Source organism: Strigops habroptila, chromosome 1 (assembly GCF_004027225.2).
Source record: "Strigops habroptila isolate Jane chromosome 1, bStrHab1.2.pri, whole genome shotgun sequence".
Lineage (NCBI taxonomy): Eukaryota > Metazoa > Chordata > Aves > Psittaciformes > Psittacidae > Strigops > Strigops habroptila.
This window is the reverse complement of record NC_044277.2, coordinates 75,460,940-75,486,210: the sequence shown is the minus strand read 5'-3', so window position 1 is coordinate 75,486,210 and position 25,271 is coordinate 75,460,940. Positions and strand designations below refer to the sequence as shown.

Here is a 25,271-nt window from a genome sequence, read left to right as displayed (position 1 = left end):
CTGCCTTTCCACTTTGATATTGACAGCCATTCCCTATGCTCTACAATATTCCCACATCAGAAACCTTAAACAAGCTGCTCTCACCCATGCTTATGTTTCCTACTCTCTGTCAGCCTGTGGTGCTGGTTTGTTGTGTGCAGGACAGTAAACAAGAACTGGGCCCGTCTGAGTCGAAGTGGCATTTGCAGCCCTGACTACGCAATTTAGCAAAGGATCTTACATACACATTATCTCTCAAGCACTTGAAGAGATAATGTATGTGTAAGGTCCTTTGCTAAATCTCTTCAAAGCGTTTGAAGAGATACTCAACTTGAGGAGCTTCAGCTCTTGCACTAAACAGCAGGTGTTAGCGCAAAATTTCACTCTTGTCAAAAAATGTTAGCTTTCCCAAGTAACGGGGCTCTCGGAGAGGACCAGAAACAGTGCACTCTGGTTTACACATGAAAGGAAGAACATATCTCTGCTACTTAAACCACCTAAAGTGCACTATTTCTCTATACAGCATTTGGGTAACTTCTCCCCAGTTTTGTGTATGTTCAGCCAAGAAAAAGTATTTTAGAGAACTTGAGGATAGAACTCTTCCCTGGAGCGTGTTGCCACCTATTTCCCTGTCATGGAAAAAACTTCCAGTGGCTCATCCTTGGCAGTACATCCTTCCTGAATATTCTGTCTCTCTCAATTGTCTCTCTTAGTAGCACACTGAGATATAAAGAGACTGTTTCATCATCTCACAGGTAATAGTGGAAAAAAAGAGTGGAAAAAGATCATATATACATGACAAGCATAAACACTTTGTATTGTTCCCTGACCACTTCATTTTGAATTACAAATGGATTAATGATAGCAGAAAAGGGAGGGAGATAAATGTATACAATGAAAAACTTTTCTGCTTCATCCCTTACAGGATGCAGAAAGCGTTTAGCTGCAAACCCCCAGTCTTTACGGTTAAAGTAACTTTTCTTCATAATGAATCTGGAATGCCTAAAAGATGTGGGAAATCTGTTCCCCAGTTTAATATTAAACCGAAATATGATCCTTCAGTCTTTAACTGGGAACATCTGGTAGAATACTCAGCTCGTCAAAATTTACCAGCTAATAAAGACTATAATGAATTTCCACAGTTAGAGAGTTAGGCATGTTTTATATAAAAGCAATCATGACACTACAAAGCAATCAACACTTAGAGAAAAGGCAAATATTATTTTGTAAGGCATGAAAGAAAGATACATCATCGCAATTTAAAATGAATTTTATGGCAATAAAAGAATGTACTTTTTTCTTTTTAAATACAGAGCCCAATTAAAACATAACCAAACCTAAACTTTCAAACTCCTTAAAGCAAGAGATCAGACAAATATGTCAAATATGTTTAATTCTTTTCAAAATAACTGATGGCAAAATAAAATATTTACATCACGTCATACTGTGTAAACATGTAACGTCACTGTACAAAGAAATATACATGCAAAATAAAGCAAAAATTTAACTAAAACAATAAAGGAAAATAATACACAAACATAACGATATGAGGTTGGTACGAATACACATCCAGTTCTGAAGTCAGTTGTTTTCTTTTAAAAAGTTTCTGTACAACTTTACAAAAAAAACCAAACAACCCCCCCCAAAAACAAACCCCAAGAAATAAACAAAAAAACCAAAAGAAACAAAACAAAAGAAAAAAACTCAAATAAACAAAACAAAAAAAAAGGAATAAATAGAATACAGTGGAAGCCGCAAAGCTCAAAACTAACCCAAGCTAGGTTATGGCTTAAGACCCATACATCTATTGTGGGATGTCGGCTTGGTTTCTTTAAACACGGCATTTCACAAAAACATAGATGACAACACACCCACATGAAGCCAGTGATGCACAGAAAACCATCTCTGCCTTTTTAAATAGCTCACGTTAATATTACTTCAATCTTAAAAACATTTACTAAGACAATTACATTACGTGTCAGATTCTTATCTGACCACTACTTTCTGAATGTATTCTTCACCAAAGAGCACAAAATTCATTTGTTCATTTCACAGAAAGAAGTAAATACATATTTGAAAAGCCTAAAAAGTAGTAAGTGTTGAGACTGATTTTAGGAAAGTCAGACTTTGGCATTTTGAATATAATAATAATAATAAATTTTAAAAAGTGTCACCCTACTTCTTAACCAGTTTGAGATCTGGGATATGAATCTCTCTCTCTTTTGAGCAAACCTTAAAACTGACTAGTCTTGACTAAATTCTATGCTAACCCTCATCTTAAACTAATAATGACAGTGTGGTACAACACACCCACCCCTGCCCACCCAGAAACCCCAAACACACAAACAAAACCATAAAGCTCACCGTACTAAGTATGTGCTTTTTCTATATATTTATTACAGTTACAACAGAGGTCCTCATAAATAGTTGCATAAAATGTTAAAGCCACAACATTGCACATGATATGAAAGAAAACAAAATCCCAAATGAGTGCATTTACAGTATTTCATCCTGCTGTATACTGTTTGACAATCGGGTCGGCAAAGCTGGGCAGCAACCCGAAGTCCTTTTCTAAGGGGACAGTGAGTACTGACCCAAACTGAAGACCCGCACAGTGGTATACCACCATTTAGGAAGGAGGGGGAAAAAAAAGGGTAAGGGGAGAGGGGAAAAAAATTACAGACCGAAGGCAGGTAACAGTCTATATACAAGTAAGGCCTACATTTTATCAGAGCAAAACAAGTCATTCTATTTGTATGCAAAAACTTTGAGGTTGGATGCACTTAAAAGCAGAGTCTGATCTCAGTGCACTGCTACGTGAGATACATACAGGCGAGGCAACTGGAAAGCTCTAGGACCAAGTGAAAACCAGATGTTATAAATGGAGGCCGTCTCAATGGGCAGCCATTTTGGTGAGTCTTCTCCAGGCATGGTTTCATTTTTAACACCAGTGCTTTGAACATAGGCATTTCTTCCTTGAATAAATCTTGAAAACGGTAGTTAAGTTCACTTGCAAAATTCAACTCTGGTTTATTAAAAAAACTATTTTTTTTTTTTTTAATTTTTTGCAGAAACCTGAATAAAATACTGTTACTGTATCGCTCGTGACTGCTTTTTGCAGAGTACAGTGCTATCATCCTCCACCCCAGTGAAGTCTGCATCGCCAGTCCCCCACGCTGCCCTGCGCGGGTCCCCCGTGGAATGCGTTTGCACACGAACATTCGCTAGCAGCTGGTTGGCTCGGGGTTTGCTTTCCTCAAAATTCAAGTCAACAGCTGATTGGCATAAGGAGTCTTATCTCCAGTCTGATTGATTGGCAGGAGGAGTCTATCTCCAGTCTGATTGATTGGCAGGAGGAGTCCATCTCCAGTCTGATTGGCAGGTGAAAGAGAATGAGAAAGAACTTCAGGCAAGGTCAAACTCTTGGCAAGAGCCTGCTCTGTAAGAAGTTTTTAATGCTACGGATGGGTCGAACATCATTCTGGTGTTTTCGCCGCTCAATGAACGAAGTCAGTCTGGATATGTCAATGCTGTCAGCACTTTTGCTGTTCCCCAGCTGCAGCCATTGCTCCTGGAGGGCCAGCGCAGCCGAGGGACGCTTAGCTGGGTCATCCTGAAGTAGGAAGCATACAAAATCTTTGGCCTTCTGGCTAACTCCTTTGAAGTAGTCATCTGGGAAACTAAAGTCTAAGCGGCAAATATTCAGGCAAGTTTCCTCTACACTTTCATCCAGGAAAGGAGAGACGCCACTAAGAAGGACATATGTGAGCACTCCAATGCTCCAAACATCTGAAGTGAGGGAAACAGGATTTCCAAGAATAATTTCAGGAGCTGCAAACTCTGGGTTTCCAAGTAACTGGTGGATATAATACGTGGTATTGAGCTGGACCGCATCTCCAAAGTCAGCCAGTTTTATTGTTGGCTTAGTGGAACTCTGGTCCACCAAAATATTTTCAGGCTAGAAAACATAAAAGCAAAAGTTAAAATGTCTTTTTTCAAGTCAGTCTAACAGACATTTAATGCTCCAACATTACTGTTTCCCAGCCAGTGCTGTCAGCTCAAGAACGTAACAAACCACTGCAAGCTACTACTGCTAGAGGCCAGCTCCTAGGCAGTCCTACCAAGGCTTCCTCTGGACCAACGGGCAGGCAGCTTCTTGCCAACTACAGTATGCAATGAATGTGTTTTAGCTGCTGGCAGTATCACTTCTGCAGGAAATACAGTTCTGCCAGATATACTGTAGACGTTTACAACAGCCACTTGGCAAAGTTTCACAGAAACCTGTGTTTGGGAACTTAAGCTTGAAGAAGACCAATTACACATACAGGGTGAACAAAGCAACTGCTCTATTTGCTTTATGACAGAGAGACACCACCACCCTTGCATTTAAAGACTGGAAGAAAAAAAAAAAGTGTAAATAAGTTTTTAATTAATATTCACATTAAGACCTTCTTAAATAGCTTTCCCTATTAGAATGCATAAAATCCTTGTGGATTCAGTAAAATTCAAAAGGGTAGAACAGAGGCCCAAAAAAGTACCATTCGCATAGTTATCACAGCCCTCAAAGTGCAAAGATGTGAAACAGATTTGCAGGAACAGAGGAAAAAGCAGTCTCCCACAACAAACTCTATGCTTAAGAAAGAAATTGGATTAAGAAATGGATTTCTGCTGCAGCTTTCTCAGAAAGTAAACAAACAAACAAACAAATAAAAATCAAACAAAACTGTTCCTGTCAGCAATTACTTCCAGCACAAATGACTACACAGGGCCAGCAAGCTTTAAGGAAAAAGCACAGGGAATTCAAAGTTTCTGCTTTGTAGACTATGAGTGATCTAAAGAATTTGGGGATGGAGCCCTGACCTGTACCCTTCCGTACAATCTCAAACCAATTCACAGTTCCCAGCTGCAAGTTTCCTAGAAGAGGGAGGTTTTTATGCCTGGAATAGCGCACACTGCCAGGAATCCCATTCAGTGCTCACCTTTAGGTCCAAATGTACTATTCTGCAGTTGTGAAGATACTGCACAGCTTCCAGAATCTCTCCCAGGTAGAGTCTGATCTTCCCTTCTGTGAGGTTTCCCCATCGCACGACGTAGTCTAGAAGGCGACCCTGGTCAGCCCTATTGGAATGACAAGGATTGTATTGTGGATTAATCCATATATGAGAACTGAAAGAAAAACCTAAGAGACCATAGACTACAGGAATAACTGTAGCCTGCAGCACCTAGAAGACAGAGCTCTAGGGTACAAAGAGGAGATTCGATATCAAGCTACCAGATCACAACATTCCTAATTCACTTGTGCAACCACCTGATATAAAAAAATTCCTGGACCTTCAGACTAAGATAATCATCTACATATTGTTTTAATATCTCAACTTGTTTCTTTCTGAGTATTAAACTTTACAGCAGCATTAGATAATTGCAGTATTTTACTTAGGTGTTTTCAAACTTCTAGGATATCTTAAAGTTCCTTATACATAAACCACTACAAATGCCCCAGCAAGTCAGCTTAGAGGTTGCATTTTACAGATAATGGTAGAGTCCACACACATTTCTAACACTAGTATGTAGCTGGTGGAGGTCTCAAAGGTATCGAGAAGGCCAATGAGCTGGGGATGCTGGAGATTCTGCATGACTCCAAGTTCATGGGTAACCTGGTCTCGCTTCATCAACTTCTTATTCACAAACTTAGTGGCTACTGCTCGCTTGGTTCCCTTCTGGTCACACTTCTTAACGACAGAAAATCTGCCCCTGGAATACAATATTGAAAGGAAAGAATTAACCAAAAGATGCATTAAGGACATATTTTTACCTTGAAAGGTATCCTCAGAGAGATCTAATTTTAAATCTCTAATAAGCTACCGTCACAGAGCGGTTTCTGGACATAAACCAGTTTTCAGTGCATGCATCGTCTACGAAATGTGTCAGTATAAATAATAATCTCCTGATAAGAGATCTGTTTCATCACATTTGCAGTGACCTCAAGTCTGAGTAGTAACCAGCTTTTCAAAGGTCATTATTAAATTGGACAAATGTATATTCTACGTGACTTATTTGGCTCATTTTCAGACTTTTTCTGTCTGTAATTTTCATACACGAATTAAAAAGGCTTAGAAAAGCTTCACTACAGAAGCAGCATCAGTCACTGTAAGGCATGCTTAAAAAACCAAAACAAACAAAAACCTAATCCCTTAATCTATGACACCACTTCAGCCTAAATACTTTCTTTTTATGCAGTGCCATCTAGCGCTAGTAAAACTTTTGCTTCCTCATTTCTATTTAATCCAATGTATTTCTGGTCTTTTAGGCTCACATGAGAAGTATTATTCAGAGAGAATTTCTTTTTTTTTTTTTTTTTTTGAAAGAGAAGTTAACATTTTGACATAGACAGCTTTGGAGATCAGCATACAGAACACACCTGCCAAGCTCAGCCACTTCACTGTAGATGGAATCAAAGTTGTCTTTCCAGATTACCATGATCCCATCACTTCCAGGACCTATAAAAAAGGAGAACAAGTGTAGTCAAGATTCAAGAAACTCAGATCCTCCTCAGAACTAACTCATTGTCATTATAACCAACATATTGTTTCAGATGTTTGCAGAAGGAGAAATATTTGGACTTCATATTCAGTTTGGTAATAGATTTCAGGAAGAATCTGCCTCAGTCAGACTGGGCCCTATCATCTTTCTTTCGAAACTGAGTATGTCCATATTGAAAAGCAACTCATGGCCTCATTTTGATCATCCTCTTGCAGCTCAGAAAGAAAATTACTTCTGTAATCAACTAATTCATTCATGGTATATAAGGACTACTACAGCAACAAAAGGCAGAGTATTACTTACTCTTTGCAAAACATAATGCACAAGAATTGACTACAATCAAATGGCAAGTTCTTCAAGTCTGAAGGACTGAAGAAGACTTCATAGTTTGATCTTGAAACCCTACTTTGTGCTACAGCCTTGGAGCTTCGATTTTGCTCTTATGGACTGGGGAAATGAAGGGTGGGATGTCCCCATAACTGGGGCCAGTGCTTCTTTGTACAAGTATTGGTAGAGCTGAGTAGAAGGGCCAGCAAAATACAGCTACCTATCTTTCTGAGTCTAGTTGCAGAGTAACTAAGATCAGTAAGACCAAAGACTGTGTCTGAAAGATGGTAGTTTAGCCTGCAAGACTTCTATGACTTCGATTCTGGCCTAATCACAGTTTTGGGCTTCTGTACTGGTGTAGGAAGGACAGTCGTTGCACTAGCTCCTTAAAGCACAGAGTTTCACACTGACTCTTGGCCATCAAGAGCTTTTTACTCCCCTGATGAGAAAGATTCTTTGGCTGAGATACTATCAGTGGAATCACCCCATCCTGTTAATCCCCATTAAGACACAGGGTGGCAGCACGGCAAACTGGATTACACACCAAAGCAGCAGGGCCAATGCAAATTCTATAGTGGAACCAATTCAGGTGAAGCGGGAACTGTCTGTACAAGAATGAGTAACCTTAGCAAGTTGGAAGAAACAGCAAAAGGATAGGTATCTTACATTATGTCTCATTATCAACAATACACCTGCCACTGAGGAAAAAAAACAGTGTTATCATCTACCTGAAAGAAAAAAAAAGCTCTATTTTCCAGGAAATCTTGTAGGCATCTTGTCTGTATGAATCTCTAAATAGTTATATCCTAAAAATGCTTCTATTGCTTCTGAAACAAGCAATGTATCACATGTAAAAAGGTTTGTTATAATATTCCTTTAACAGAGAGATGCCCAAGAGCTGGGGTTTTCTTCTTCCTGTACTATGAGTACCAGACTTAAACACCCCCCAGAGATTAAAAAAAACCAAGACGCAGGCCTACCTAAAACTCGTAGACTGGCAGAAGATGAAACCGAACCCATATCGTTTGCAGCTATACATGTATAGATACCATCGTCTTCTGCAGTGACGCCAATGATTTTCAGTGAAGCCTCTCCTAAGTCACTGGGAAACACAACGGCATCTGTTAACTTTATATTCATTTTACAGACCCTAAGCTATAGACAAATTTAGATTGACACTGTTAATTTTTCTTATTTTCCAGCCCCTATCTCTCTCTGGACAAACATTACTAACTCTGTCTCTGCCATTTCAGAAGCTTCTACCAGAATCTGAGTACTTTGTGTCATCAAGAATCTTGGAATAGCCTACAGACTGTTACAAATACATCCTCACTGACGCTCTGTCTCAGCATGTCCCAGGCTCCATTTTGTCTGAAAAACAAATGCTTCTCCTGTCTCTTCCTGCTTCCTCTACTTCCCTCAAATCATAAGAAGCCATATAGAGACAACCATCCATCACTCTTCTTTCTGAAAGGTTAGTTTCCATCTCTGACTCCCAGCATATAGAAGCTGACCTAACATTTGCACATGCAGAGCATTCATCCCTTGTAAAAGATGGCTCCTCCTTTAATACAGAAGTTGCACTTCATCACGACTTTGGAGACCTCAGAATATCTGGGAGAATGCTTCTCCAGGGGAAAACCAGCAATAAGCTATGTGAGACCACAGCAGACAGATTCTGCAGACTCTTCCTTAATCTTTCTCACTGCTCAACCACCCTTTTTGTTTGATGGTTTGTCTTTAAATGCCTACTTAAATCTTCCTCTGAGCAATTATTTCCTAGTGCTTTTTTGACCATTTGACATGGACATGAAGAGCAGACAACTTTATTTGCAAAAGTCTCTTACAAATGTAAACACTTGGCAACTCTTCCCTACACTTTTCACCTTTAGGCTCAAAACAACCCTAACATTGTATTGTTTTCACAATAAGGCATATTTTCAAGATTTTCTATCATTCTTATAGCTTTCCTTTGGATTCATCCCAGTTACTGCAAGTCATTTGACTGACTGAACCCAACACTATTTGCCATGGTCTTCAGCACACAATTTCAGTGAAAAAAAAAAGAATGTAAATTTTAGGAACACAGGAAGATGACCCCCGCTCCCCAGCTCAAAGAACATTTCATGAATTCCGTTTCTAAAAAATCTGCCGGCTGCAGCCAACATGACTTACTGGATATAATTCTGTAACAGTAATGAATCACAGTGAATTAAACCTAGCGAATCTAACTCTTACTGGATGCAGTAGCAAAGCTGCCACAATGCCTTTGTCTCCCCATAAAAAAAATTATACCCAGTGAAAAGGAAAAAGTAGCAGGAGGTAAAAAAAAAAGACAGAGAAAGGCAGTACAACATGCCATCAAGTTTGCAGGGAAGCTAGGCTAAACCACACACCTCTAAGATGACATACTCTTCCATCTATTAATGAGAAAGTTTTCACAAAAAATCCCTTCATTTTACATTTATTCACACTGAAGTTACTCATTTATCAACACTTTTTGGATATAAAAGAAAAAAACCCCAACTTTTCTAACACGCAGTTTCACAGCCCAAAATACAGCAATTTCTCTTGTTAATCAGGAGTTTGAGTTACCAGTTAGTCTGTTAAGTTCTAGCATAGCAAAGCCAAAACCAGACAAAAATGTTAATTTCCGTGCTTCAACAATGAAGACACTGACATTGCCACGTCAGTAGCAGCCAGAAGCTTTCCTCTGCAAAATACTGTAGTGTGATCTGAAAGCAGTCATCTTCCTCAAAAATGATGGCATGCTACTAATGGAAAGAAAGGTTTGGCAGCATGGCATTTCACAGGACTGGCATGTGACAGCATACTGTTCTGGTTCAAGCAGTAGGTCAGTGTGACAGAACCACAATGGCTTCTGTGATAGCTAATCAGAAATATCAGCTGATTTTTCTTTTGTTTTTAAAAATCAAGAGAATGTGACATTTGGGTATGCCAACCATACACAGAAGTTACACAACATTTCCAGAAAATCTCAGCTGCGAAATATTTCTGAGGGCAACCGTATCTTTATGCCTCAAAGCCAAAAGCTATCCTGAACCAAGGATGCAAATAGAAAATAGAACAGCTTCAATGGTTCCTGTTGAACATCACACGAATTACTGTACCTGTACGAAATGCTGTGATGACCGTCATTGCTCAGTGTGTTATGATCAGGACCCTTCCAAGTAACTGAAGCCTTGGGGCGACCACAGACTTTACACCTAAGCACGATGGTCTCTCCTGTCTCACATGTTACCTCACTCAATGGTATTATAAACTCTGGGGGAACTGGAAAAATAAAATTAATGGCATTAGGTCAAATGAAGTTAATAAATTTGTTTTTCTATTCCTTGTACTCTCTCATTTTTATTAGACAAAGTAGTACAGTATTTTAAATTTCTAAGGTGTATCTATCCCTCTACCCTTGGAGCATACCCATGGTTAAGCCACTTGTGGGGGTTCTGCATGGAGAGTGAAATGTTCTCCATATGAACTTGGACACTACGCTACTGCTATGGCATGGATAACCCCAAAGCCTACCATGGTGATTCAAACACCCTGTGTATGGCAAGCTGAGGAAACCCTAGAGTGAAAAGTACTTAAGGATGTGCTCAGCTAGGCTATCTTTATATCCAGCTAAGCTTACAAAAGAGAACACAAAACACCTCACTCATCCACTGAGGCATGGTAGTGGTTTCCCTTTTTCACAGGAGAAACTCAAGAAGTTTGGCTCTCTGTATTAACATAAAAACCCAGTTTGGCTCTAACTCCAGAGGACCGCTATCTTTGTCCTGATCAGCCTCTGCACTGGAGAGATCCTGAATGTTTCCTAGGCGGCAAGGTAAAAAACGAAGCAGCTCCAGCTCCTGGCCTTGTTATTTTGCAAATTCAGCAAGGCCCAACTTCCATACAGTCTCCATACATAACACGGCATATGGTCCTCGTATATTACGTTGTTTTGGACTTGTGACCAAAAATGTGTTCCTTGCATCTTAAAAAAATAAGTATGAGTTAATTGCATTAACTGTCTCCCTTATCCAAAAAAAGCCTATATACAATTTGATAAAAAACACTCAGTTCCCTGCATAATTTGTATCAAGCAAATTTAAACAAAGTAAATAATGTTTTAATCAAATTATATTTACTACAACTTTTAAAAATTAAAGCAACTTACCATCATAAATGTAATTGGGGTTGAGAAGCTGGAAAGAAGAAATTAAAGAATTAATGTCCTGGTAACCTTATAAGAACTTAAAGAATGGTAGAAAACAAAGCACAGTGATGGGCCGAAGTTACTGTACCCACAAAGATCCAAGAAACATCTGAATACCAGAATTTCTGCATGCTCTATTCTTTCTGCAGTATCCTGCTATATCATGCTTGCAGGCTCAAAGATTCTATCTTCCCATCTTCAAACCACTGTTGCCTCCAATTCCTTCACGTGAAATTCTGACAGAAGCTACTCTTGAAGATATCTCAACACAACTTCGTTTGGAAACTACCACATCTTTGTAACATTTACCTTTACAGAAACCTTGTTGGCAAGTCCTTCTCGGGATTTGCGGTAACCATTTTCTAGCTTGCCTTCCCTTTTGCCGTCTTTATCTTTTTTCTCAGATTTCTTCCTTAAACGGAGTGCTGTGTGCCAAGACGTTGACTTCCTGAACACAGAATATTAAACTTGGATGAAATTTTTCAACTCCAGTTTATGTGTTATACTCTCTAGTTTCAAACGGAATTGGAAAAGTAGGTCTAAATGTTATGTCACTGTATTAAAGTATACTGAAATAACTCATTATTCCATAATACATGCAACCCATAGTTAAAATTGTAAGCAAGCTAGTAACAGATTAGTCTGTAGTTCAGTATTTCTTGAAATACTTTTCTTGCTCAAATGGTAAGCTTTCCATACTAAATACAAACTGTCAATCAAACTGAGCAATGATCAATATGAAATCCCTATCAAATACAGCTTTATTTAAAACTTTAGTGCTAAGAACTTTGATATAATTTCTTCCATTGCAGATTTGAGAGAGATCTTTCTAGCACCACCTGTCATTTTCAATAAGTTCGTAGCTCAAAGCAGAGATCTAGGAACTCTCAAATTCATTTCATTTGGAACAAGTATTCCCTGACTGTCTTCCTAAACAAAGGTGTCTACCCTAGTAACTAATTCTATTAAACAAACCAGAAAAAATTGCTGCTCTTAGATCATGTATTCTTTCATCATCTTTTCCCAGAAGACTGCACTACTGCAGCTTTTTCTACTACTACATGATAAAGATCATGTGCTTCCGGGCCCTTTCTTACTAGCCTGTAGTGTGAAGTTTGCTAAGGGATCTCTCAAGCACTCATTCTGCTTGATGTTCATTTATTTCTCAAAGATCACATCAACTTTTGATTTAAAAAGTTCAAAGCCTTGTCTAAATGGGAAGCTTTTCTTCTCCCTCCCCTTCTCCACACACCCAGGCACTCACTTGATGGTTCCATCAGGGTTGTCAATGATGACTGCACTGGTATGCCCCAAGACATAGCCGGGAATCCAGCCCTCGGCTGCGGGGCACTGATCAGTGGCGGCTCTGAACACCAAAAACATGTTCTGTTGGTTGCTGGCTAGAATCTGCACGACCTCTCCTTGGTAGACATTTATCTCATCCTCCTTCACTGCCGTGTAATCGTGTGTCACCAGCATGGTGGAGATATTGCTACTGCTGCTACTTTCACTCTGCAAGTGTCAATTGGAAGCAGAAAGAAAGAAGAGGGGGGAAAAAAAGAATCAAGTTCAAAGTTCATGGAGAAGACAGGCTGTTCTTGGCCTGCTACATTACCTGTGTAGTCCACATAACTTAAGCTGTAGTCAAAGAAAAGAGCTGTGATTTCTCTTTTAAAGCTGCCTGCGTCTATTTATCTTGTGCAAATTAATTTGAACTTTGAATATCTTCACATACAGCTGCTGCAGTTGCTTTTACTCAAGATTACTTCCTTTAACCAAGAGTCAGTTTATACATAGATCTGAGATACATAGATCTCTTCCTTTCAAGCTCAGACACCGAACCTCACATCTTTATCAGGCAACAAAACAATAGTACAGCATGTAAGACAGTTTTTCATGGTCTTATAGGTGCAGTTTCAAAATCATAATCATTACCTCATAAACACTGGAAATTCCAACAACAAAAACCACATCTAGTCTTTCCTAGGACCTATTCCCTGAAGTTATTTTCTTTTTGAAAGAAGTTAAAACCAAAGTGGATGACCTATTAATGACGTGGCATGAGATATGTATGTGTGTGTGCACCTGTCTTTTGTTTTTGTTCTTACCTCAAACTGTTTCAGGTCACTACTAATGAAGGCTCACTATTGCCTAGTAGTAGCTGAGTTGAAGAAGGATATCAGTACCCGGATGTAGCTGGAGACTACTATCACTTACATAGCATAACCACATATTAGCATCATGTATGTGCTAGTAGTGAGTGGAAAGCTTGGCACATAGGATTAAAAACAGGATTCTCAAAACTCTCAAATATTTCTCCCCTCAGGGTTGAGGTGATGCAGCAGGGGTCAGTGGACAGCATGGTACACTGGGAGCCCTGAAAACCAAGTTCTCTTCCAATCTGCTAATGGCCTTGAAAACAACGCTCCATCTCTCAGTGCCTGTGCTTCCCCATGAGCTTTGGCTCACATGCTTTGGCTGAGAAACCAAGACATTTGGAAAGCAACAGTCTCAGAATACTCATTCATAGCATGTTCAGCACATTGATGCCTGGGTTTCCAGTGAGTCTGTACATTTTATTCTAGCTGGACTATTTTATTCAACTGGGTGATTCAAGTCCATCCTGTCTTTTTTCACTTATTAGGATGATGAAGCAAATGCTACCACAGAGAGAGAGATCTCATCTTTAATTGTATTTCTACTAAGGGGTATTTATGTCAATTCCAGATCCTGTATTTCCAGTGAAAGAACTCATTTTGTCTGGCTTAGAGGACTTCCTGCATGATCTTTTGTGTTAGCAAGCCTCTTCCATGACTCAGGCAAACTGGGAACAGTAGAACCAAAAACCCAGTCTCATTTTCAGTCATTGTTTAAATTAAGATTACAACTTGCTAGATTCTTTCAGCTACAACTCTATTCAGAGAAAGCTGCTTTTGTTCAAACTCATTCTTTTAGACTTAGCATGCAGCAGAATTTGTGTAGCTGTAGTACTGACCTTCCTGTAACATAACATTTCTTTTTAATAGTTAAGTCTTGAAGGGTCACACTAAATTCTGGAAATTTCTTTTCAAAAAAGACAGATAAATCTGTTTAGCAAATGTGTGGTAACTACTAAATGTCAAATGTTCTTCTGAATGTGTTTATATCTGAATTTATTCTCACCACAGAAAGACAGCCTTTTCTTTTGCCTTGCAAGGAGGTCATTATTCTTGCACAGTTAATTTTTTTCTACTGCAAGTTCTGTTGGTCATCATTGACCTCAATTATGGGGCTAGAGGACTATTTGCAACCAAAATATAAAAAAATTCCTCCCATATTCCTGAAATACTAGCAAAACCAGTTCCTTTTTCTTCTTCTTAGAAGTTACTTATCCTAAGCAACCAACCTTAACCATGTGTAAATACACACACACAAATGGTTAAGTCAAAATAAAACCTCAGAACCCATTTTCCCCGGCCTGCTGAATGTGGTATGAAATCCTACTAAAGCATGGTGTGGAAATGAGGTTATAAATGAAGAATTATGACCTATCTTAATCACCAAACCAAAAGAAACATAGCTGTGAAGCAGAAGGCGTGCATTCAGATATTCTGTTTTAAAGTAAGATAAAAACAAGCACTGGTGCCTTTGCTGAGATTGTATCAAATTAAAATGTTTTAAAAACTCAGTACCATCCTGTCTCTCCCTCTCTCTTTTTTTAAAATGGAACATCAATTAATACTATGCAAGTCTTCTCTGCACCACCATCTTGATACCCATACTGTGCAGTAATTGCAAAATACTCAAGTTACCCCAGATATTATAATATCATCACATTTTACTAGACTGAACATGAACACAAGACAGAGCTAAACCAAATCAAAAGCTGAAAGAAGATCAGGATAAAATATACGGTACATGCAAAGCATAATTGCTTTTTTCTGAAGCTATTATAAAAGTAAGTGTAAGAACTAAGAAGTCAAGAAAGCTCTGTGTGTTAAACAGTTCTACAGAGAAATGCATGCATTTACAAAAGGTCCAGCAAGTTAAGAGATTTGCAAAATTGGTATTGCATACTATTTGTGAGAGAGTGGAAAAACAAACATTCCTGAACACAACACTTAGTGAGAGAACAATCAAACGTGAGTTTAAAGAGAAAGGCACACCATAGCCTGCCTACCCCATCCATGACAAGTGCCTTGAAAGTTTTGCTTTATAGTTGCACTTGCCCCTGTGATTGCTGTGTTGCGTTTCCTGGCAGACGTTATTACAGAGACTGTGGATTCTGTTGACACCCCAGCTTTCCGCACAAACACACCAAGTGCATACTAAAAGGTTGAAACTCCAGATGCCCTAAACCAGTTCTTCTCACAATGCAGAAAAAACAAGTGGAGCCACTATTTGTTTTGGTTGTAGTAGTAGCAGGATTATTTTAGCTGTGTTTTGTTGGCCTACTCTGAGTGGATTGCAGGAAGCTTCCTTGATCTGACACAGGACTTAGAATGTTGTACATCAACTAAGGCTGAGAAGGGGAGTGTGAAGTAAATTTATGAAAACTAAAACCAAGCAGCCCAGGGAACATACTGTAAAATGTCTCCACGAAGTTAAAACTCAACAGGACAATGGTGGCGGATTTGTGCGTGAAAAGGAGAAAAGCCCCAAGGCAATCTGCCAAAATCCTGAAGTCAGATTTAAGTGCTGGCCGCAATGCATACCCCAAGGTGCTCTGGCTGCCACGCTTCAGCATGTTAATTATGTGCCTTCAAATTAGAGACGAAGAAAGCAAGGAGAGCAAGTTAGTAAAGTATCAGCCTAGTGATCTATGCTTTCAGCAGAGGCAGAAATTGCATCTATTGTTAGCAGTCGCTTTCGTGTCTGTGTACATACCCACATTTGTATGTATACATACACAGAGAGGCAGACAATTTTGTTCTTTTAATGTGCAGAAGATATTCAAAGAGTTGATTATTTCAGAGCAGTACAGCACTGGAGAGCCAGAAGTTAGTACGGAGAGTGATGGTAACGCACAGAAAGCATGGGAAGGTTTTAGAAGAGCTCGCAGGACAGAGGTGCTCCGCTCTTACCCCATTACTCTGGGTGGAGTGAACTGACTGCTCGCTGGTCGAGGAGCATGTGCTCATGCGGTCTGTGTCCTTGCTGTGTGAAGAGTGGCGGTGAACCTGTCGCTGGAGGGAGTCATTGTCCCCAGGGAAAGTGAAGGAGCCAGGGCGGCTGGCAGGGGATGCTGGGATGGAGCTCCAAAAGGAGCCCTTCTGCAGGGGGCTGCTGGGTGGAAAGGTTTCTTTGCCAAAAGGAGAAGGGAAAGTCGTGGAGAGAGGAGAGTTCATTGGTGAGATGGCTCCTGGCCTTGGCTTCCCAAGCGTCAGTGATCCTATGCTGTTTCTTGATCGACTGTCCTCTGAGCTTCCACGTAAGTCTTTCTGGCCTCCATCAGATGAGCCAGAAATGTTTCCCGCTGTCTTCCTGGGACTTTCAATAACTTTCATCTTGGGAATCTGCTCAGCTTCTCTCTGAGGACCATCCGGTTCTGCATGGGGAGGGTGCCTGTCTGGCTGGCTCGGGCCAGTTTCTAAGGAGGTGTTGTAGTGTGGCAGGGAGAGATTGTGAATGGACATACCTGACATCTTGTCTGCCTCTGCTTGGGCCGAGGCTGCAGAGGAGACCAGGACTGGGGAATGGTGTCTGACAGGCTGGGGGATCCGGGATGGCCGGCTACGGCTGGAGCTGGGGACACCACTACAGCTGCTGGGGCCGCTGCTGTTAGCGCTGCTGCTGCCGCCGCCACCTCCACCACTGCTGTGGTTCCTCTGGTACTCGATTGGGGACGTCAAGGCTGCAGTGGGGGCAGGAGGGGACGCGATCAGGGAGAGGAGGGCAGGAAAGGGAACAGGAACAGTTTAAAACAGACATGTTTACCGGCAGAATGGGAGTGCTGTTCAAACAAGACAAATTCCCTTAGCAATGCTGGTCATGCCATAGACCTCATGTCACTTTTCTATATCACACCTTCATGACCTGTTCTTTTAAAGATGAAAAATCTGAAACCAGGGAGAAATGTTTTCCTCTAGGATCACACTGTCAGTCAGCAGCTAAGCTGGGAAAAAACAGGTTTGACTCCAAATTCTCAGCTTGTTGTTCCATCCATTACAACCCTTTAAAAAAATTTACACTGCGGCAACAACTCATGGATACAAAAATACAGCAAGAAACTTCTGGTATCACAGCAGACACGATTGTCTTCTACTTTTCTTCTGCAGAATCTGAATGTTGTTGCCACAGTATGACACAACAATGGACACCAAAATAACACAAACAAAACATTCTGACTAGATGCTTAAAATTCCACTTGGCTTTAGCCTTTAAAGGCTTGCATTTGCTTAAAAGGGATACACAAGCTCTCTACCTTAATGGATGGTGCCAATCTTGACTCACTCCTACAAAACATTTGGAAAATTTCACCAAGAGAACACCATGTAAATGCAGACTACCACTCTTATAATAAATGCTAGCATCTGTTCTGAAGCAGAAATGTGGCACATATCCCCCAACTGTTCTGTATTAGCTCAGGAAACAGGAAACTTGCGAAACATTCCAAAGCCAAGAAACAACAGATGAGAGAAAAGTCGTTCAATTATGAACTTGCAGTGAAAAGAAATCATTTACCATTTAAAAAGTTGCGCTGGTTTTCCAAAATTTGGTTAATTTCATGGATCCATAACTGGCGGACTCCTGGACTAGCAGAATGCAAAATAAAGGTCTCCGTGACATCGCCCGTTCTTGATGTTAGTGCAAATTTACATGGATCGCTGTCCACATTTTCCTCCAGGGAAAGGCAACTCACCTTCATGGGAGAAAAAGAGAACTTACTTCATGTAATTTATGAGAAACATACCTCTACAACATCTTACTTCAGAGCTCAGAGTCAGATCTTCGAATGGTGACCACTCTTTTCCTTCAGTAAAATAATATCATGAAATGAAGAATTACATTAAACTAAAGGTTAGTGTATATCTTACTGAAACACTATGCCTGAACAATCTCCAGCTGGTCACTATGGCCCAATGTTCTCCACTGTCCTTCTCTCTCCCTATGTGGTATTTAAAATGCTGACCTTGCTATGGAGCTTTACCACCGGCCCATGCCAAAGGTTTCTGCTGCACATACGGCAACGCCTTGGAACAGGCTGTTCAGCCAGCACTTAAACAGGGCGCTCAGCTGGCAGGAATAGCACCGAGGTGAATTAAGAGGAGCACGGTCCACCCAAAACGCTTCATGAGGAGGCCTGGTGGGCCCTAGTATAATCAGTTTTTGTTTCAGTGAAAGCTTGAAAGGGGAGTAATCACTTTTTGTTTGAGGAAGAGCTGACATGTCCAAAAAGGTGACACTACTTATAAATGTTACCTACACATCTGGACTGATTTCAGCCTAAACTCAAAAGAAGGAATATGTAAAGAGTTATCTTTATTTGCGATGACTTTGCAATGTGGTGTACATACAGCTTGGAGCTGAAGACTAAACTTTGTGAATGCTTGTCCAGCTTTGTACAGGAACACCTGTTTTGATACGCTTCACCTGGGAAGCATCAGAGTATTCTAAGACTTCAATTTATCATTAGAGTGAGGACAAATTCAGTAGGAAATAATTTCAAGAAATGACTGACACCTCCCTGTGCTTTATGATTGCACATCTAGATGTCACTAGTGACGTCTCACTAAATCAGAAAGTGTTACCTTAGCATAGTTTGTGCAGGGGATGCAAAGACTCACACACAACAGTTACCTTGATACTGTTTTTAAACAAGAATCCGGGCATGGAGAAACCTTTCTTTTTATCTAGCAGCTCACTGAAAATGACAATCTGCTCAAACAGGAAGACCCGTCTCTCCTTGCAGCGTGGTAGAAGTCCCGTGTCCTGGTCTGTAACCAAGAATGTGTCCTGGAGCAGGAGCTTACCCTGGGCTACAATTTTACCCTAAACACAGAGGCAAGCAGAAACACACTTAGTGCAGTTCTTAATTTCTTTCCCCAATCAACCCTTTTGAGCAGATGCTCATGCTAAAATAGCTTTGTACATTTCCCAATTTCTTGAGTGTTACTGACCATTATATATTCATTGATCCTCCTACCACAAGATATTCTTGTGCCCTTTGTCAAAAACCAAACATCATCAAGGAAAAAAAACCAATCCACTTCACCACTCTACCCTTTCCAATTCAAACTGCAGTTGGAGGCTTATAACACTAAGGCTTTCATCTCTCTTTTCTCAACAACTCCCACAGTAACTCCTATATTCTTACAATGTCTTCCAGGGTGCCAAAAAGGGGAAGAATTCAAGTTTATACTTGCATCACAGAGCAGAAAGGGCTTTGAAGCTAGAACATGTGACCATGGTCTGGCTGACGCATACTGCTTTCATAGCTAATTTCCATCTCTTCTAGACTTAGCAAAACAAGGAGAAGGGCTATAGTTGTCTCAGGTGCTTTACTGACCTTAGTAACTCCACCTTTTTCTACATTACTGAATGAATTACCATTACATTGCTTGCTGGTAACTGATTACTTCACTATTTTTCAAGTCATTAGTCAACAAGGGAACTGTAATGCTAGATTTTGCAGAGGGACTTACCTAGTGTGACTGACACAACAGGTAAAGTTTCCCAGGAAAAGGTCCTTGGCAGGGCTCAGACTTGAATTTTGCTCACCGCTTTTTGCCCCAGCTAACCAGATACTGAGGGAGCACCCTACTTCACTTCTCCCAACAACATTAATGGTTAATTTCTGGAGAACCTGACAAGAACTCAAAGCAAAATCCCAGCCAACTTACATCAAATCCTTGCAGGCGGCCCACATTCATCATGTCATTACACCGTTTTGGTACTATACACATGACCTCTACAGCTCTCTGTTCAAGACAAATAAAAAGTCAAAATTTTATTTTCCAAATGAGTTAGCAGCATAAAATTGTTTCATTTGCTATGGTTGCTTTAGAACAGAAATGTGAAAAGTAAACACTTATAAACACATTCTCAAGAAGATCAAAAAGGAAAGTGACTGTCAAGAGAAGTTCAAAGAGCATTCAAATTACTAACAGAAAATGTGTCAAAAGTACCTCTAGTTCTGTTGTGTCAAGATTAGCTTTTTTAGAATACTTGAGGAAGTCCTGAAAAAGGAAAAACAAACAAACAAACATCAATATGAGTATATTTTCTCATTAATCAGCAGAGAGAAATCTTAGAAAATCTGAATTTGCTCTCTTCTGTCAGAGAATGACAGACTGCAGAAGACACAAAGAAAAATTTTCTTTTTAAAGCTTCTTGCTGCAGTGCTTTCCCCCTCTTAGTTTTTAAGATTTATTCACTGTTTTGATTTATCTCATACAAGAACATCTATTAAGGCAATGACCTCTGTGATACACAGGGTTGCCCTTCAGTAAGCATTTACATGACATTAAAATGGTTGCAGAAGTAGATGGAAAAGTTGGGATGAGACCCAACAACTCGTATCACATTACATCTGAAAACAGTTGGAAGATCCCCCTCCCCCCTTCATACAACATTGCTGCAAATTCTAAATATTTCCATGTCACTGGCTTGAGGTCATTGGTCTTTTAACAGTTAAAAAGAAAAAGCAAAATTCTGCGCAATGCCCTACTGCATTTTTTTATATCTAAACATGCTCAGAAAATAATTATATGACATTGCTTACAAATCTGGGTTCTGGAGGAAGGTGGAAAAGCATCAGCAATATTTAAAAAACAAAGCATATCTGTTAACACATATATTAAATCATTCATCTCAACATCACTTTACCTTTAGTAACAGCTGGTATTTCATAATTCTCTGCACAGGTTTTATTAGCAAGTCTGTGAGCTGAAGTCTGTGGCCCAGGCGTTGCTTTAGATCCTGAAGGTTGCAAAACAAACATATTTTATTTGTTCAGTTAGAAACAACTTTGTTTTGTTGAGCTAGAAACACAGCAGGATATATCACTATTAATGGCTAACAGAAGGAACTGGCAGAAGTCAGAGCAGAATCTAATCTTCAGACAGCAAAAGATGGAGTCTTTCCCCTTACCTGTATCAGCTTTGTTTCCAAAGTATTCCCCTTTCCAAGCATCTTCTATATCTTTTTTGAAAAGACTGTATGGTGAAATGTAATTTTTCAATCACAGGGTTTTTATAGTCTATTTTTGACAGTGATCTTTGCTTATCCAAAACTGCCACCATTAACTGCCTGTGCTAGGGCTTGTAAAGATGAGACTCCACTGATAAATATATTCTACCTAAACTTTATTTTCTTCCTGTAGAGATGAACCCATCTGTATTGGACTTAAGAAATCAGAACAGAAATGGCAAGCAATTATAATTTAAAACAGTAACAACAATTTGCACTGCCTTTTTTTTTTTTCTGGTTATTTCTGTTTCGGTCAACAGATCTGGTAACACTTATGATTTGTACACACCCTTCACCTCGCATATGCTCTCTCTCAGGAACTTACCTCAAAAAACGTATCAATGTATTCTGAGACAATGTGCTCAGACTTTGGTTTGTTTTGGCAGTAAACTATGTACATGTGCAACCTTCTCTCCTAAAGGAACAAAGATACAGAATGATACATTATCATCAAGAACAAAAAACATGCCAGATTGAAATGGAGTATTATTTTAAGAAGTACAGCTGTTCAGAAGCATGAACTTAAAAAGGTCCTTTTGAGGAGAAGCACCAGCTACACATGCAGAAATTACAGATTTAAAACACATATATTTGGGAATATCATGATGATTTTAGAAAGGCAACACAAGTGAAAAAATTGCCACAGTTACAAATACTTGTGAACAACAGGTGTTTAGAGACAACAGCTCAGCAGGTCCCACAATAAAATTAAGTATGAAAATCGTTTTCTTCTAGCAAGAGCAGTGGATGGAGCACTTGAAATAGAATATTTTTTATTTATTTTAATAATGTGATTATTATTCCAATATATTAGAATAATGACCCCCTCCTGTTTAGCTGTACAGAGTAGTCAGGAGAAACCTCTCAAGTCTTGTATTTAGTATTAGCTGTCCTATTGGAGTTTGAGTGGGGACATAGCTAACACAGCCTAGAAATGGTGGCATTAGCATTTTTTAACTCTGATTCTATATTTTGTGCATGTGATTTTAACACCAAAGCAACAAAGAAAAAGAGAGAGAGCATAACTTCAGCTTTTAAGATTAATTCTTGATTACTAACCTTACTGGTTAAGAAACACAGACATGTCACATGTGTCTATTACTTACTCTAAAATCTTTCTTGTTATTTTGCTAGGATTGGTTTGCTGTTAAAGAGGCTTTGGTGCTCAGATACTTTTGGAGTACTGGCCAGTGAAAGACAAATGGAAAGGAAAAAAGGAAGAAGCAAGATGGAGACTGAAAAGGACACAGAACATGGATTAAGAGCAGGAACTGAATTGTCGTGTTCTAGCTGATAGTCAGGGTTTTGCTAAAGGATGTAATAGCATCACAGCTTGTCTTTCCATCTGGAGTGGTAAGGGCGCCTTTCAAAGACAACTCAGTTGCAAATACACCAGGAGAAAGTAAAACAACAATCAAAAGCAGGGAGAGCTATTTTCTCCAGCTATTTACCATTTTACCGGTGCCAGAGTTCTCCCCTCTCCCTGTGCCTGTTTTTTTAACAATCCCTCAGAAATGAAACAGCTTATTCCTCATCATTAGTCCAGGAATTAGGCTTCCAATGTTACTGTTCCATTAATATTTGGTTCCATGCTCTTTTGGTACCCTAGTATTGACTTCAAACACAGACCACAGGGAAAATCTGAAAACTATTAAATCTGCTTTAATGCAGTCTGTCTTCAGTCTTTGCACACTTGTGCAAATGATCATATATAGCAGGCAAGTTTCCCTTCTGCTTTCTTGCCTGATTTGGAATACCTTGAGACCTCATCTCAAACAGATATTAAGTTATTTTTATACATAGAGACACTAAAATGACTGATTAGTGGCACATCTGATGTATTCTCAATTTTGATATCTAGTTTCTAGATAACTAGATCATCTGATTCCCTTCCAAAGTGTTATAATACCCACATGTATCACATGGTCATTCTTTTTAATAAATACGTGAAAAAGTGGAAAAACAGGGACTTATGCAAAACTATAAAGGGTATTCTATTTCACTAAAATTAAACACCATGAATTTCTGGCACTCCCAATTCTTTCCCCAGGTGAAGAGGGGGGAATCTCAGCCACTACTGTGACGTTTGCACTTACATGCTTAACAAACAGGGATCCCAGTTTTTCTGGATCTTCAAGGCACTTCTCCAACTCTCCTAAAAAGAAGCTGAACATAAATAGAATAAGTACTTTTTTCTGATTGCACACACTATAGCAACAGGTAATTAATTGCAAGGCGAAGTGGTCTTATTGCAAGATCCACTTTGTGTCTTCTAGCAGCAGCTCTGGATATTAATGTATGCCCAAAATGACAATGTTAATGGTGTAATATGTTAATACAGATTTCCAAAAGGACACATTGAATCCATGCCAAGATGAAAAAGATGTTGGTGTTCATTAACAGAATTCTTTAATTTCATCTATTGATTGAAAGTTTTCTCCTTCCTAGTCAGAATGCCTGAGGTGCTCATATCGCCATGCTAACCCCTAACAAATTCTTTAGACTGTATTCGTTTTCAAAACATTTTTGAAAACAAAGCCTCAATGTCCAAACTTCTGCACATAATATTATCTATACTACAGATTCTCAATTGAGAATCTAATTTTTACTTGCTCTATACAAGCATTCTTGTTTAAAGCAAATCTCTACACCAATATTCATAAGCTGAATATGCAGTATCTACAACTCAAAGCAGAAGACCAACTGTATTTACCTTCTATCTGAATATTTCAGGAAAAAAAATTAATTTCTTAAAGTCAGTCTAGTATTTTTTAGGTAGAACTGTTCAGCAGATGGTTTCCAAGTTTATACGTACTCTCTGTGCCAGTCATAAATCTGGTGAATGTTTCCAAATACAATCTTGTCTTTGCCTTTCATGTCATCAGGCACACCATCTTCCTTCATAAGTGCCATATAACCCTGCAACAAGTCCAAAGAAATTCACTGTGAACATTTAATTTTAAAAAGTTAGCTGTCTTTTAATCCCTCTTTTCCCAGAAGCTGTCCAAACTGCTCACGACAGTAGCTTGCTTGGGACACAAAAACAAACAAAAAAAACTGTTCTGTAACATAGCTTAACATAAAGCAGAGACACAAAATATCACAAATTGGCTTGAGGTTGTCTACATGACACCGCCCAGCGCTAGAAAGATCAATTCACCCTAGCTAATTTAGCCTGCCTGAACAGGCTCAAAGCATAGAGGAAACTTCTACAGCCCTCCTCCTTGTCTGAAGCAGCTGCAATGTTCTGCCAGAGACTGCTGTTACCAAGTCCATGTCAGAGCCACCAAGCTGGCTTCTGCGCTCCTTTGCTCTTATTTGACTTATTTCAGCCATCCACACTAACTCTACACCAAAGTGTGCTGAGAAAGCAAGCAGCTACACTGCATACGGGACTGCACTGCACGGACTACTACTTGCGGTATGAGCAAACCGAACACCAAAAAAATTTAACATCAATTCTATTTGCAAGCATTCTGGCTGCAATGAAGTTCCTTTTACATTTTCTTATAGTCCCATCTTCTCTTGTGTATATATAGTTGTCTCACTAGTTTGCAGAGTTTATGTTTTGATGTCTAGCATTTTTACCAGGAATCATTTTGTTAGTTACAAAAATGCATCTGTTCGTAGCCTTCTAATGCACCCTTTAAATACTGTAAAAAGACTATCACAACGCCAATCTTCTTTTCCCTCCCTTTAAAACAGAGTTTATGAATTGAACCTTGTTAGGCTGAAATTCACTGTCATGCTCATTCTCACTACTCTTCCACATTCACTTTGTTGGTAGCTGAAGATTGAAGGGACATGTGTGATGTTATCTTATTTTACAGAAGCGGAAACTAGGAAGTCCAAGAGAAGACTAGCAGCAGGAGAGGAAGCAAGTCTTTAAAATCCAGGATAGTTGTTATATGTGCTGAGTCTCAATGCTTTTTTTAATTTACCTGTGCTAAATAAAACCATCTAGTCTAAGATACATTAGGCCACAGGCAGTGATCTTAAAAAAATGACAGAACTATACTCCTTAGAAGAACAGTAA

General features: G+C 39.4%; 1 protein-coding gene across 1 annotated transcript in view; it reads right to left on the bottom strand.

Annotated features, from left to right (window-relative positions):
* Positions 1-2,345: 2,345 nt before the first annotated feature.
* Positions 2,346-25,271, bottom strand: part of TRIO (trio Rho guanine nucleotide exchange factor) — a 249,428-nt gene continuing 226,502 nt past the window's right edge. The window contains exons 40-57 of the mRNA XM_030473732.1: positions 24,051-24,154; positions 23,332-23,401; positions 21,561-21,650; positions 20,873-20,965; positions 20,173-20,223; positions 19,888-19,965; positions 18,845-19,036; positions 17,729-17,906; positions 16,129-16,898; positions 12,330-12,577; positions 11,375-11,513; positions 11,027-11,054; positions 9,978-10,140; positions 7,827-7,948; positions 6,398-6,476; positions 5,530-5,730; positions 4,959-5,097; positions 2,346-3,937 (exon numbers count right to left, since the gene is read on the bottom strand). Coding sequence (XP_030329592.1) covers positions 3,395-3,937; positions 4,959-5,097; positions 5,530-5,730; positions 6,398-6,476; positions 7,827-7,948; positions 9,978-10,140; positions 11,027-11,054; positions 11,375-11,513; positions 12,330-12,577; positions 16,129-16,898; positions 17,729-17,906; positions 18,845-19,036; positions 19,888-19,965; positions 20,173-20,223; positions 20,873-20,965; positions 21,561-21,650; positions 23,332-23,401; positions 24,051-24,154 — 3,288 coding nt within the window. The 3' untranslated portion in view covers positions 2,346-3,394. The remainder of the gene's footprint in view (positions 3,938-4,958; positions 5,098-5,529; positions 5,731-6,397; positions 6,477-7,826; positions 7,949-9,977; positions 10,141-11,026; positions 11,055-11,374; positions 11,514-12,329; positions 12,578-16,128; positions 16,899-17,728; positions 17,907-18,844; positions 19,037-19,887; positions 19,966-20,172; positions 20,224-20,872; positions 20,966-21,560; positions 21,651-23,331; positions 23,402-24,050; positions 24,155-25,271) is intronic.